Raw genomic sequence first — 14,449 nt, 5'->3', positions numbered from 1 at the left:
CTGACCGCGAGATTTTCTGTTTTGAATTAAATTCGCTCCATTTGAATCTCATTGGCCGATTCAGAGGCACATGACCCCTCCGCCGCATCCCGGATTGGGCAGTTTGTAATAAACGAGATCCGGCACACAAAACTGTACGCGTGTGTCGGCGGCAATTAAATAGTCCCTACCTGATGATCCGGAGAAGAGATAGAAGAGTCCCCGCTTGTTAAAATGTAACATTCACACGAGGTCAGGGGGGGTTTGTGCACTTATTGGATCGGATGTTTTATTTTAGAAGGCAATGAATTAATGTGCAGTTCCCGCGGGCGGAGGGATATGAAGCTGCTGCGCTGCAGTCCCGGAGGAGCGCAATTTGAATATTTTCTCCGGGCTGCCGGTACAGTCGAGTCATGAACTGGGAATCCGTCGCATTTTAACACGATTCGCTGGCTTTCTTTAAACGGGGGTGCTTTGTATAGTCGGATAGCGAATGCGTGTTTTAACGGTGAGTCACTCGTCCGTTTTCTTGTTGCATTGTTCGGGTTGCGTTCGTGGATTCAGTCGCGTTTTAAACCCGGTTCGTTTAGCGGCGCTGCAGCTCCTCTGCCCCGGGACAAAGCGCACGACAGCCTGCCTTTGCAGTTGCTGTAAATCGGTACGCGTCTTTGCATTGTGTATTTTTGCAATTTGCAATTTGCAATTTGCAATCTTGCCCTACGAGTGCGGGCGAGTCGAGAGCCAACGGGGAGGCGACACAACCCCGTCCACTCGCACAGGCCTGTCCGGCAGTGTGTCTTTCGCTGTGAGACTGAATACATCGCTTCCCTTGCAAAAAAAATTCCTGTGCACTAAAAAAAACCTTTCTATTTGAATTACAGACGCATTAGCATAGCAACACGAATCTGAAAAGCGTGCAGTGTATTTAATGATTCATTTCCACCCGCAGTGTTTGTGTTTCAATCAGGTGTCTCTTCATGGAGTTTCCTGGCGGCTCTTCAGGGGTCCCTGTGGGGTGCAGGGCTGCGGGTAAGTCCAGTCTCGCTGTGGTGCGCTTTGCACATGGCACATCTTGAATTTGACATTTTTAGAAAGGAAACGAGAGTGATTCATTGCAAAGTCTCAGTCGGGTTTAAATGCTCCTGGGAGGGGTGAAGATAATTCCCCCTCCTCAATTTGACTTCCTAATAGTAGAAAAATGATAATGCAGCTTTACCTGGAGCGCCTCGTCTGGATCTTATCCTCGTCTTTCCATTGTCTGTTAACCGTTTCTTATTCGGTGCTAGTCATCTACATGCTGTCAGCTCTCGCTTTCAATTGGCTGCCGTGGCGATGGGAGAGGGATGATGATATTATTATTATTATTATTATTATTATTATTATTATAGTCATTTAGCAGAGGCTTTTATCCAAAGTGACTTGGAGACTGGGGTCGTCCGAAGGACAAAGCACAAGGAGGTTCAGTGACTTGCTCAGGGTCACACACACACACACACACACAAGGAGGTTCAGTGACTTGTTCAGGGTCTCACACACACACACACACACACACACAAGGAGGTTCAGTGACTTGTTCAGGGTCTCACACACACACACAAGGAGGTTCAGTGACTTGCTCAGGGTCTCACACACACACACACACACACAATGAGGTTCAGTGACTTGCTCAGGGTCTCACACACACACACACACACACAAGGAGGTTCAGTGACTTGTTCAGGGTCTCACACACACACACAAGGAGGTTCAGTGACTTGCTCAGGGTCTCACACACACACACAAGGAGGTTCAGTGACTTGCTCAGGGTCTCACACACACACAGGTTCAGTGACTTGCTCAGGGTCTCACACACACACAAGGAGGTTCAGTGACTTGCTCAGGGTCTCACACACACACAAGGAGGTTCAGTGACTTGCTCAGGGTCTCACACACACACAAGGAGGTTCAGTGACTTGCTCAGGGTCACACACACACAAGGAGGTTCAGTGACTTGCTCAGGGTCTCACACACACACAAGGAGGTTCAGTGACTTGCTCAGGGTCTCACACACACACAAGGAGGTTCAGTGACTTGCTCAGGGTCTCACACACACAAGGAGGTTCAGTGACTTGCTCAGGGTCTCACACACACACAAGGAGGTTCAGTGACTTGCTCAGGGTCTCACACACACACAAGGAGGTTCAGTGACTTGCTCAGGGTCTCACACACACACAAGGAGGTTCAGTGACTTGCTCAGGGTCTCACACACACACAAGGAGGTTCAGTGACTTGCTCAGGGTCTCTCACACACACACAAGGAGGTTCAGTGACTTGCTCACACACACACACAATGAGGTTCATTGACTTGCTCAGGGTCTCACACTCACAAGGAGGTTCAGTGACTTGCTCAGGGTCTCACTGTGGTCACTGCACACAGTCCCAGAGGTTCATGACTTGCTCAAGGTCTCACACAGTCCCAGAAGTTGTGTCAGTGTTCCTCAGGGTCACTGAACGAGTCCCAGAGTGTTTGTGTGTGTTCCCTCCGCAGTCACTGGTGTGACTTGCACACACACACACACAAGGAGGTTCAGTGACTTGCTCAGGGTCTCTCACACACACACAAGGAGGTTCAGTGACTTGCTCAGGGTCACACACACACAAGGTTCAGTGACTTGCTCAGGGGTCACACACACACAAGGAGGTTCAGTGACTTGCTCAGGGTCACACACTCACACACACACACACAAGGAGGTTCAGTGACTTGCTCAGGGTCTACACACACAAGGAGGTTCAGTGACTTGCTCAGGGTCTCACACACACACACACAAGGAGGTTCATTGACTTGCTCAGGGTCTAACACACACACAAGGAGGTTCATTGACTTGCTCAGGGTCTCACACACACACACAAGGAGGTTCAGTGACTTGCTCAGGGTCTCTCACACACACACAAGGAGGTTCAGTGACTTGCTCAGGGTCTCACACACACACACAAGGAGGTTCAGTGACTTGCTCAGGGTCTCTCACACACACACAAGGAGGTTCAGTGACTTGCTCAGGGTCTCACACACACACACAAGGAGGTTCAGTGACTTGCTCAGGGTCTCACACACACACAAGGAGGTTCAGTGACTTGCTCAGGGTCTCACACACACACAGAGGAGGTTCAGTGACTTGCTCAGGGTCACACACACACAAGGAGGTTCAGTGACTTGCTCAGGGTCTCACACACACACAAGGAGGTTCAGTGACTTGCTCAGGGTCTCACACACAAGGAGGTTCAGTGACTTGCTCAGTGACTTGCTCAGGGTCTCACACACAAGGAGGTTCAGTGACTTGCTCAGGGTCTCACACACACACAAGGAGGTTCAGTGACTTGCTCAGGGTCTCACACACACACAAGGAGGTTCAGTGACTTGCTCAGGGTCACACACACACACAAGGAGGTTCAGTGACTTGCTCAGGGTCTCACACACACACAAGGAGGTTCAGTGACTTGCTCAGGGTCTCACACACACACAAGGAGGTTCAGTGACTTGCTCAGGGTCTCACACACACACAAGGAGGTTCAGTGACTTGCTCAGGGTCACACACACACACAAGGAGGTTCAGTGACTTGCTCAGGGTCTCACACACACACAAGGAGGTTCAGTGACTTGCTCAGGGTCTCACACACACACACACAAGGAGGTTCAGTGACTTGCTCAGGGTCTCTCACACACACACAAGGAGGTTCAGTGACTTGCTCAGGGTCACACACACAATGAGGTTCATTGACTTGCTCAGGGTCTCACACACACACAAGGAGGTTCAGTGACTTGCTCAGGGTCTCACACACACACACACAAGGAGGTTCAGTGACTTGCTCAGGGTCTCACACACACACACAAGGAGGTTCAGTGACTTGCTCAGGGTCACACACACACACAGGAGGTTCAGTGACTTGCTCAGGGTCTCACACACACACACACACAAGGAGGTTCAGTGACTTGCTCAGGGTCTCACACACACAAGGAGGTTCACTTGCTCAGGGTCACACACACACACAAGGAGGTTCAGTGACTTGCTCAGGGTCACACACACAAGGAGGTTCAGGTGGAGGTTCAGTGACTTGCTCAGGGTCACACACACAATGAGGTTCATTGACTTGCTCAGGGTCACACACACACAAGGAGGTTCAGTGACTTGCTCAGGGTCTCACACACACACACACAAGGAGGTTCATTGACTTGCTCAGGGTCTAACACACACACAAGGAGGTTCATTGACTTGCTCAGGGTCTAACACACACACAAGGAGGTTCATTGACTTGCTCAGGGTCTCACACACACACACAAGGAGGTTCAGTGACTTGCTCAGGGTCTCTCGCACACACACAAGGAGGTTCAGTGACTTGCTCAGGGTCTCTCACACACACACACAAGGAGGTTCAGTGACTTGCTCAGGGTCTCTCGCACACACACAAGGAGGTTCAGTGACTTGCTCAGGGTCTCACGCACACACACACAAGGAGGTTCAGTGACTTGCTCAGGGTCTCACACACACACACACAAGGAGGTTCAGTGACTTGCTCAGGGTCTCACACACACACAAGGAGGTTCAGTGACTTGCTCAGGGTCTCACACACACACAAGGAGGTTCAGTGACTTGCTCAGGGTCTCACACACACACAAGGAGGTTCAGTGACTTGCTCAGGGTCTCACACACACACACAGTGACACAAGGAGGTTCAGTGACTTGCTCAGGGTCTCACACACACACACAAGGAGACAGGAGGTTCAGTGACTTGCTCAGGGGTCTCACACACACACACACAAGGAGGTTCAGTGACTGCTCAGGGTCTCACACACACACTCAGGACTTGCTCAGGGTCACACACACACACACACACAAGGAGGTTCAGTGACTTGCTCAGGGTCTCACACACACACAAGGAGGTTCAGTGACTTGAGGGTCTCACACACAAGTGAGGTTCAGTGACTTGCTCAGGGTCTCACACACACACACAAGGAGGTTCAGTGACTTGCTCAGGGTCTCACACACACACAGGGAGGTTCAGTGACTTGCTCAGGGTCTCACACACACACAAGGAGGTTCAGTGACTTGCTCAGGGTCTCACACACACACACAAGGAGGTTCAGTGACTTGCTCAGGGTCTCGCACACACACACAAGGAGGTTCAGTGACTTGCTCAGGGTCTCACACACACAGCGACCCTCCTGGTATCAGAGCTCCTTTTCTTTAACCTCGTGTGCTCCTGACAGGTTTGTTTTCTGGTTTCTTCCAGGTATTGAGTTGCAGGCTGGCTTTCCCCCCGAGGGGGTCTTCCCGAAGCAGCAGGTTCTGGGGTCTCTGTCTGAAGCGAGTCGGAGCTGGGAGATGAAGGAGAATGGGCCGAGGCCCCGCTCCCAGCTCCAGAACCCCCCGGCCCCGAGGAGGAGGAGGAAGGAGAGGGGAGGTCTGCTGCCGCTGGACCCTGTGTCCGCGGATCAGCTTTCAGCAGGTCGGGGTCCGAGAGCTGAACCCTGGTGCCTTCACTGCAGCTCAGGAAAAAAAACCCAACAAACTCATTCATAAACCCAGACGGAAACCAACTGAACGTGACATCTTCCAGATATTCGGACTGCCCTTAGATGATTATTATTATTATTATTATTATTATTATTATTATTTTAGATTCTCTTACCTCTCTATCTGTATCTATCTCTATTTGTTACTTCTCTCTAGCTAGCTATCTCTATCTCTTACTCATCTGTCTCTATCTCTATCTGTTACCCCTCTATCTATCTGTAATTTAGATTTATTAGTGGATCAGGTTGAGGTTATTGTTGGATTATATGCTGGGTGGGGAAAAAATGAAAACATCCCAAGCCCATTTTAATGGCCAGGCTTCACAAAGTGCTGTGCATCAAAGATGAAGGGGCCGCAATCATTTAAGAGTCTCGCTTCTTACAAAACAACCCACCCTGGAGAGCAAGAAGCTGCTATTGAGTGCAGAGGTCTGGAATAAAGTGAGGTTCGTACCTCCTTGGTGCGATCGTCGCGGAGGGAGATTTTCAGCCTCTCGTCGTGTAACGCGTTGTTCTGCTCTCTGTGTCCCTGACCTCTCTCTCCCTTCCTGTCTGATTCAGTCCCAGGAGAGAATGGACAGAACTCTGGAGAGCAATCTGGGGGGGGTGACGTTGCCCCTTCTTCCTCCTCCTCCCTCTCTCCGAACCAGATCGCCCGTCTGGATCCCACTTTCCCCAGGCTGCCGGAGGGCCTGTTCCAGCCGCTCCCCCCCATCGACTTCGCGGAGGTGACCTCGGCTGACCTGGGCATCGCCACCCAGAGCTTCACCCCCAGAAGGGAAGTGACAGGTAGAGAGCAGAGTGGCAGGTAGGGTCCGGCACAGCAGGGTCACCCAGTCCAGGTTTTACTAGCTGCTTGATCAGCCCAGGACTGGATCACACTGCTGTGCAGCGGGAGTCTCATTCCCATCCCAGGGGGTTAGAAGTTTGTTCTCCTTTTTCAAATTTTTTTTTTTTTTTGTGAAAGAATGTTTCTAAAACTTAATAAAAAATCTCAAAATATTTATGCCACTAGAAATATTTCAATGAATAAGACTCTCAAGAAGGAGCTGCGTTAAAAAAACAAAACCATTCCAAGTTTGACTTTTGTAACAAATCTATCTTGTTGCAAGAAGCTAAGTGTCTCTTTTTCTCTCTCTCTCCCTCTCCCTCCTGTTCTGTAGATAAGGCTCTTTTGAAAGTCCGGCGCCGGTCCACGATAGGGACCAGGGGCTCCCCTGAGACCAACTACCTCATCAAACACATCGCCAGACAGAGACTCCTCTCCAAGCCCAACCCAGTCCCAGAGGTAGGGGACCCGCTAGCGCCCCCCTGTGTGCGTTCAGACTGCTGCAGGAAACAGCCTCCAGGCAGCACATGAGATGTGTGTGCAGCTGTGGCAAAATGATTTGCATTGCCTAGGATTGTAATAGTGCGACGTTTGATTTAACTGTGAACGTCATTTAGATATTTTACTGAACATCATGTAATCAAACTGTACAGTGATATTGCGGAAGCCATAATAGCAGGACAGTAGTATTTCATGTTTAGGTTGTGTCTTTTAAATCTTTATTTTACCAGAGTAAATGTTTAAACCCTTTGTGTTGGCGGGTTTATCTTTAGTGTGTGTATCTGAGAGAGATTTTATTGTTTCTTCGTTCGTTTTCTCGTGCAGTGCTGCTGTGCTCATTTCGGCCTGGGTCACTTTGTTTGCATTATTAAACTGGCCTCCTCCACCTGGTTTCTCTAATTGTATTGTTATGATAACTTGCTCGGAGTTTGTTAGCTGTGAAAGTTAAGTGGAAAGCCCGCGGATCACATTGCATCGATACGTACAGCTGGTGTTCAGATCGTTATTCAAGGAAAATAATTCTGGTACCGAATAGTGAAAGTACAACAGGATATTGTGATGATCCTGGTGTCTGATCACTTCACTGGAGCGACAGAGAGGTGACCCGTGTGCTTAGTGATGAACTGAGTCTCTCTCTCTCCAGCTCGGCTCCTTCACCCCTCGCTCCTTGGCCCTGAAACACAAGATGGCTGCCTTCAGGAGTTCTCTTTACGTTGTGGACGAGAACAAGGCTCTGAACCCCTTCGCTGGAGCACAGACCCCCAGTAAGAGAAACAGGACTCCCATTGCAGAGTCGTTTGATCCAGTCCTGCTTTCACTATTAATAACAAGCCACTGACTCGCTGTGTGAGACCCTGAGCAAGTCACTGAACCTCCTTGTGCTCCGTCCTTCGGATGAGACACAAAACAAGCGAGGTGCTATTGGAAGAGACTCTGCAGCAGCAGCGGTTGTTGATGAAGCAGAGTTCACCCCCATGGTCTCTGTGAGTCGCTCTGGATAACAGCCTCTGCTAACGACGTTAATAAGAGTGAACTGAGTCATACCTTTTGCTTGCTTGTTTAAATTGTTTTGATGTCTTTCATTATATTAACGCTTACAGGAAACTAAGCAGAGCGATGTGTCTAACGTGTTCCCGGGACTCCTGTATTCCAGACGGGAACGCAGCGGCCGGGACGGGGGCGGGAGAGGCGCGGCCACACAGTGAGCCTCCGCCCAAGAGGACGAAAGGGGGGTCCTTCCTAGATCTGGAACCATCACCTGAGGGGGAGCAGCTCTGTGAGAATACAGGAACCCCTGCACTGCTGCCCCCCAAGAGAGAGGGGGTGCTGTTTACATCAGGGGTCCCCAGAATCACAGAGCAGCAGGAGGAGGAGGAGGAGGAGGAGGAGGTAGTTTTGCAGCTTCAGCTCCCAATTAACTTCATTGATCTAATTAGTTGTTTCATTGGAAATGTTTTAAAGAAAAACAAATTCACAGAAAATGCGCTGGATTCAAGGTACAATGTTTTGAGGCCTGGAGAGACGTTTTCATTGTGTCCAATTAATCGAACAGTCAGACCAGCCGAGAGCTCGGGGTGGAAGGAAAGCCGGAAGGGTGCGGCCCCCCCAGGACCCCCTGGTCTAACTCTTCTCTCTGCAGGAGAAGCTCCGGGAGACGGAGGGTGAGGGACTGTGTGCCGGTGGGGGGATCCCCTTCCCTGACCTGGGGGACGAGACCCAGCCTCTGCAGACAGGTGCGCCCTGAAAAAACAACTCTGTTCCAAACAGGGGTGGGAGTAAGACCCCTCCTGGAGAGCGGCGTGACTGAAATACCGGCCATGTACATTTAGCTTCACTTCTGGTTCAATACGAATTACCGAGGAGACCACACGTTTTTGGCTGGTCCCCTGAAATTTGTATTAACGAGAACTGTTGACTGTTTTAAATCATTAAAAAAAAAAAAAGAGTAATCTTGTCATTGTGTCCTGCAGTCCTGCTTCTTCTGAGTCCTATTCAGTGAGTGTCTCTCTCTCTTACTCCAGAGGCTCCTCCCCTGCCCACCTGCGTTCTTCAGACTCTGAGATGCACCGGGGAGCCCAGGAGGGTTCGGTTTGGAGCCACGCTGCACCCCGAGCTGTTTGATCAGACCCTGCCCCCCTTGACCCCGCTGTGGAGGGGGGAAAGCCCGTGCTGGCCCGAGGAGGGGAGACGTCTGAGGCTCGAGTTCGCGCGAGGCACGTCTCGTCCAGGTATACTCCTCGGGGGGGGGGGGGGGGGGGGGGGGGGGGGGGGGGGGGTGTGTATTAACAAAGTTCTTCCTCCGAGGACCTGAGAGACGGCTATAAAGACTCCCGCTGACCTCTCTGTCCCCATACGGTTCCTTTTATTTCCTAATTGTCTCTTCGGTTCTCTCTTAAGACTGATGGACGCCCGGACGGCTGCAGCCTGCCGCAGTGTCCCAAGAGAGGAGGAGACTCTGTTCTGCTCTCTGACCCGTCGGTGGAGTCCAGCGCATCGACTCCGCCCGCTGGTAAGAGACGGGTCACCTCTAGAGCCCGTTCCAATCTGCCACAAGTCTCAGGAATTAAGCAGATCTCTGCCGAGTGTTCTTTTGTGTTTGTATAATAATGACTTTACATTTGCCCTCTCTGACCACAGATAGACCTATAGCTAGCAGCCTGTCTCGCCTTGGAGTCACAGTGGTTTTATTTCCTCTACTAACCTGGTTAGGGGTTTCCTCTCCTGAGTGCTAGCGGATCACTGGCATCAAAGCGAGTGAGCATCGGAGGGGGGGGAATGGCTATATAGTGAAAAGTGTTGAATTTAAATCAAGGGAAGTCATGTTAAAACTGTACAATGCATTAGTAAGACCTCGTCTTGAATATCGTGTTCAGTTCTGGTCTCCTCGCTACAAAAAAGGATATTGCTGCTCTAGAAAGAGTGCAAGGAAGAGCGACCAGAATTATTCCGGGTTTAAAAGGCATGTCACATTCAGACAGGCTAAAAGAATTGAATCTGTTCGGTCTTGAACAAAGACGACGATGCGGTGATCTAATTCAAGCATTCAAAATCCTAAAACGTATTGACAATGTCGACCCAGGGGGACTTTTTCAACCTGAATAAAGAAACAAGGACCAGGGGTCACAAATGGAGATTAGACAGAGGGGCATTCAGAACAGAAAATAGGAGGCACTTTTTTACACAGAGAATTGTGAGGGTCTGGAATCAACTCCCCAGTAATGTTGTTGAAGCCGACACCCTGGGATCCTTCAAGAAGCTGCTTGATGAGATTCTGGGATTAATAAGCTACTAACAACCAAACGAGGAAGATGGGCCGAGTGGCCTCCTCATTTGTAACCTTTCTTGTGTGTCTGTCTCACAGCTGCTGCAGCAGAGGGTCCAGCCCGGCCTCCTCCCACAGACGCTGCCACAGAGGGGGTGAAAACGCCAGGGAGGAAGAGGGTTCGGTTCGGAGGGCTGCTGAGCCCCGAGCTTTTCGACCGCACTCTGCCCCCCAACACCCCACTGTGCAGAGGGCAGACCCCCACATGCCTGACCCCGTCCACATGCTCCCGGCCCCGCTCCGTGCTCAAGAAGACCCCCCTGAAATCGGACGGGCCCCCCCCGCAGCCAGACTTCGACAGCCCCAGGGTGAGCCTCCTCTCTGCCTGCTTTTATGTGAATCTCCTGAAGATGCTGAGAAAGACTTCAGTGTCAATTCAATGGCAAACGTTTCCATTAGAAGTCTTTCTTCAGCTGTCGTTTGATTGAATTTACACTGAAGACCCTGAGAGACATTTAGTGGAAACGCTTGTGATTGAATCTACACACGTGGCATCATTCAGTTCTGACCTTTGGACAGCTTTGACGAATCATGCACACAATGGGCTCTCTGGCTAAGTTAGGATTGTTTATTGTTGAATTTCTTTAACTAGGATTGTGCGACAGCGATCCGCTCTCCTGACACTGGAATCCTGGATGAGACGCACAGCGAATTCCCTCTCCAGCTTCCACCCGAACATCCAGGTATGACAAACACTAACGCACAAGTCTAATAGGGTGCTGCAGTCGTGACCGTCTGTCATCAGAACTGGCTGCATCCTAGTTCATATTGTCATTATTATTAACCTTACTGTGAACTACACTGTGTTTTTAAATATGAAGCTTGCATTGTAACCCTGCGCTGCCCTGGAACACCTGTGCGAGTCGCCTTGGATAAAGACGTCTGATAAATCAATACGTCAAGCTCGAGCAGCATCGTGGGTTGAGGGGGATAGCATCACTGTACCAGTGTCTCAGTGACATGCCGTCCTTACTGTTGATCTCTGAGGAGTTTCTTCTCAGAGCAGTGTCTCTGTGGGAGTCCAGCTCCTGCTCAGTGTGGCACGGACTCTCCTCTCAGCTTGCTTGTGTCGTCAACTCTGTTCTTTTTTTTTAGGGGTACAGCCAGCCACCCCCGTCGTGCCCGTCTCCGAGGAGGGACCCCCACAATCTCAGCCCCCCACCGCAGAGCAGGACTGCGAGGTTCTGAGAAACTCGCCCCGGGCTCGTAAGTCTCCGAGCTGTGACAAGTTTTGACAAGCAGAGTTTAGCCAGGTCTGGGTTTCCCTCTGACAGAGAGCAGATTCAGCAGCAGCCTGGGGCCAGTGAAAGTGATTGGATTTAGCAGACTGCTTTGGCCAACAATTTTGCACCCTCCCTCTTCCGCCATCCAGAAGACCTTTGTGATGGCACTCGGCAGATTCTTTGAATTACGAGGCTGGTTGAAACGGTTTGTCAGTGAACTTGTTAATATCTTTTACAGTGTTTCTGAATCGAGCCCTTCATGGAGGATTGTAATATTCCCAGGCAAGGGGAGCAGCGAGTCGCTGGTGTGAGTTTCTAACCCTGCCTTTCTGCCTGCTGACTCTCTCAGCCTTTCCTTTGTGTCTGCAGGCCCCGGGACGGAGAGCGTGCGGAGATCTGGGAGAAAGAGGAAGCAGTGCGAGCCGGAGCAGCCCTGTCCCGTCAGGAAGGAGCCCCGAGCAAAGAGGAGGGGCGCGACGGGAGCCCCCGCTCCCAGGAAACTGGAGGTGAGATTTAAACATTTCAACTGCGCTCCCCTGTCGCTGCTATTGAACTGAATAGAGATCAACTAGAGATGCTGAATTCAATCGTTTCCACAAGAAGTCTCTCAGTGTCTTCAGTTTCAAGTCAATGGCAAAAGTTCCCACTAGAAGTATTTCTCAGCATCTTCTAGTGGAACTAGAACTCTTTCTCAATGTCTTCAGTCTGTGCTGGTGGCCTGTCTGATTCACATCACTGGTGTTAATAATGTGTGTAATTCGGAGCAGGGGAGAGAAGTTTACGTCAAGGTGAGATTCACAGTGAAGGTGCAGGGTAGAGCCTGGAAGTGAGATTGGCAAGCTTGAGGGAGGGAGGGTCCAGTGAAAACTCAACCAGACTGGTCCATTGAACTAACCTGGGGGCCTGCTTGTAATGCAGACCTGCCCTGTAGTAATGCAGTGATCGTGTGGTTGCAGGCAGGGCCAGCGTCTTGCTAACCAGCTGTGTGTTTGAAATAAACAGTCTGACTCTCCTCTCTGTCCGTGCAGCAGGCGCTGCGAGGGAAGGTGCGCCGGGGCAGGCGAGGGGGGAAGCCCGTGGATCGCTCCCTGTACGTGGGGAGAGACTACGCATCTAAACCCCCGGCTCTCAGCCCCATCACAGAGGGCCTGTGTTCTGCAGCCTGCAGCCCGGCCACTCCCACACACCAGGGGGCGCTGCGGGGACTCGCAGGTGAGACTCCAGGTGTGGGCACAGCTTGCTGCAGTTTGATTAATTAGACCGTTTTTAATTGTTCTCTGCTCCTAAAAAGTTGCAGATTTTCAAGTAACTTGAACAGTTTTAGAATTAAGTTGAAATCAAGTTAATGAGCTGAAAACAATTAAATGCCTGATTTTTAAGCGATTCCTTTTTTAAGAGTTTAGTTTACTTTTAAAGCAGACGACACTGGGGCCCCTGTTCCAGAGGGATGTGGAAACTCACGCAGAACTTCAGAACGCTCCGTCAGAATTCTACAACTAGAAGTAACGGAGCGTTCTGGCTGCTGCTTTTCGGCGTACCAGGTTGGGTCGGTCTGCTCGACGCGGCTTCTTGAAGTTTTTACCTTTTTGAAGCCCTTCAGTTTGGTTTCCTCGCTTGCAGAGGGTACCTGGTAACAGCTGACACTCACAGGGTCCTGGTTCCAATGTTTTTTGTTTCTCTGTTAGGAGAGGCAGCGACGGGAAGCCAGCGTGACCCCGAGAACGAAGAGAACGTCCCGCCCAGCTCCAGCGTCCTCGTGAAGAGGGGGGAGGGGGACCCCAACATTGCTGCCCCACTGGAGAGGATGGCAACCAGACCCGACCTCTGCAGGGAGTCTGTTCTCCAGGGACAGGAGCGCATGGGCCCCCCCTCTGCCCGGGAAGGGGAGAGCAGCCCTGCTAGGAATGGACTGGATCCCAAACAGGGCTCTGGGAACGAGGGGGGAGGAGTGGGGAGGAGGGGCAGACGCAGCGCTGGGGTGAAGAAGCGTCTGGCTCTCTTGGAGAACGGGCAGCTAGGCACGGTGGCGAGCGGCAGTCTGCAGGGGGAGGTCTTGGATGCTGCAGAGCCCAGACAGGAGGAGCAGGAGCGGGAACCAGCCCCCAGCAGCCCAGCCCAGGGCAGGAAGAGTGTGGGAGGGGCCCGGAGAAGCCGATGCAGTGCTGTCTGGGGGCCAGAGGGACGCTGCCCACGGCCCGCACAGGACTCCACAACCTGGGAGCACACCCTGGCGTCTGGCCTGTCTGACTTCTCAGTCGAGGACGTCCTCGCTGCGCCCCACCCCTCCATCGCAGTGAGGCGCAGCATGAGGAACCGGCGCGACTCGGGGGCCACGGGCCTGGACTGGGTCCCCAAGGGCTCCCCTTCTCCCAGCACTGGGCTCAAGAGGAGGAGGAGGAGGAGGACCAGCTTTGGGGTCCCCCTGCAGACAGAGTGCAGCCTGGAGCAGATAGGATCCCCAGGAGAAGGGGGCTGCAACACAGCTGTGTAATATTGCTGTTGGACGTGTTTTTTTTTTAAAGGGGGGGGGGGGGGGGGGGGGGGGGGGGGGGGGGGGGGGTGCAGTGGGTGTAAGGGGTGGGACAAGGGGGTAAAGTATTTTCAGACCTGTTTTTAGATTCCATTTAGATTGTAAAATGGCTCCAGCATTGCCAGTCCCTTAGTCATGGATTCACATCTTGTTACATTTTCAGTCCCCTCCCATTCCATCCTTCTGAAAGACACAAACTCTTCTGAGTTTTTTTTTTAATATATTTTATGAAAGTAGTCTCATTTTATTTTATTTTTCTTATTAAAATTCTATTTTGAAAAAAAAATTGCATTTTTGTATTGTAAGCTGTGCATTCTGATCTATTTCAGCTAAACTTGGTTAACAGTTTCCCTAAAACATGATAGTCCCCTAATTCAAGAAACAAACAGAAGTCTGAGAATCCAGATTCAAAAGTGAATTTCCTTGAGGAGGTGAAGACGGTCCTCTGCAGCATCAGAGAAGAGGTAGTCAGTACCACCTCTCTCCACCAGAGGGTGTGGTGGAGTTAGGGAGTCAG

At 51.2% G+C, this 14,449-nt stretch overlaps 1 protein-coding gene across 1 annotated transcript; it reads left to right on the top strand.

Annotated features, from left to right (window-relative positions):
* The first annotated feature begins 258 nt into the window (after positions 1-258).
* Positions 259-13,928, top strand: LOC121303007 (cell division cycle-associated protein 2-like). The gene is made up of 15 exons (XM_041233403.1): positions 259-1,008; positions 5,245-5,460; positions 6,089-6,316; positions 6,691-6,815; positions 7,501-7,621; positions 8,011-8,246; positions 8,497-8,590; positions 8,879-9,063; positions 9,255-9,366; positions 10,219-10,487; positions 10,772-10,862; positions 11,275-11,385; positions 11,772-11,908; positions 12,431-12,614; positions 13,088-13,928. Exons 1-15 carry the CDS (start codon positions 957-959, stop codon positions 13,891-13,893), a joined length of 2,967 nt encoding a protein of 988 aa, XP_041089337.1. The 5' UTR covers positions 259-956; the 3' UTR covers positions 13,894-13,928.
* Positions 13,929-14,449: the final 521 nt, after the last annotated feature.

This window comes from Polyodon spathula, chromosome 31 (genome assembly GCF_017654505.1).
Source record: "Polyodon spathula isolate WHYD16114869_AA chromosome 31, ASM1765450v1, whole genome shotgun sequence".
Lineage (NCBI taxonomy): Eukaryota > Metazoa > Chordata > Actinopteri > Acipenseriformes > Polyodontidae > Polyodon > Polyodon spathula.
This window is presented reverse-complemented; position numbering and strand designations above follow the sequence as displayed.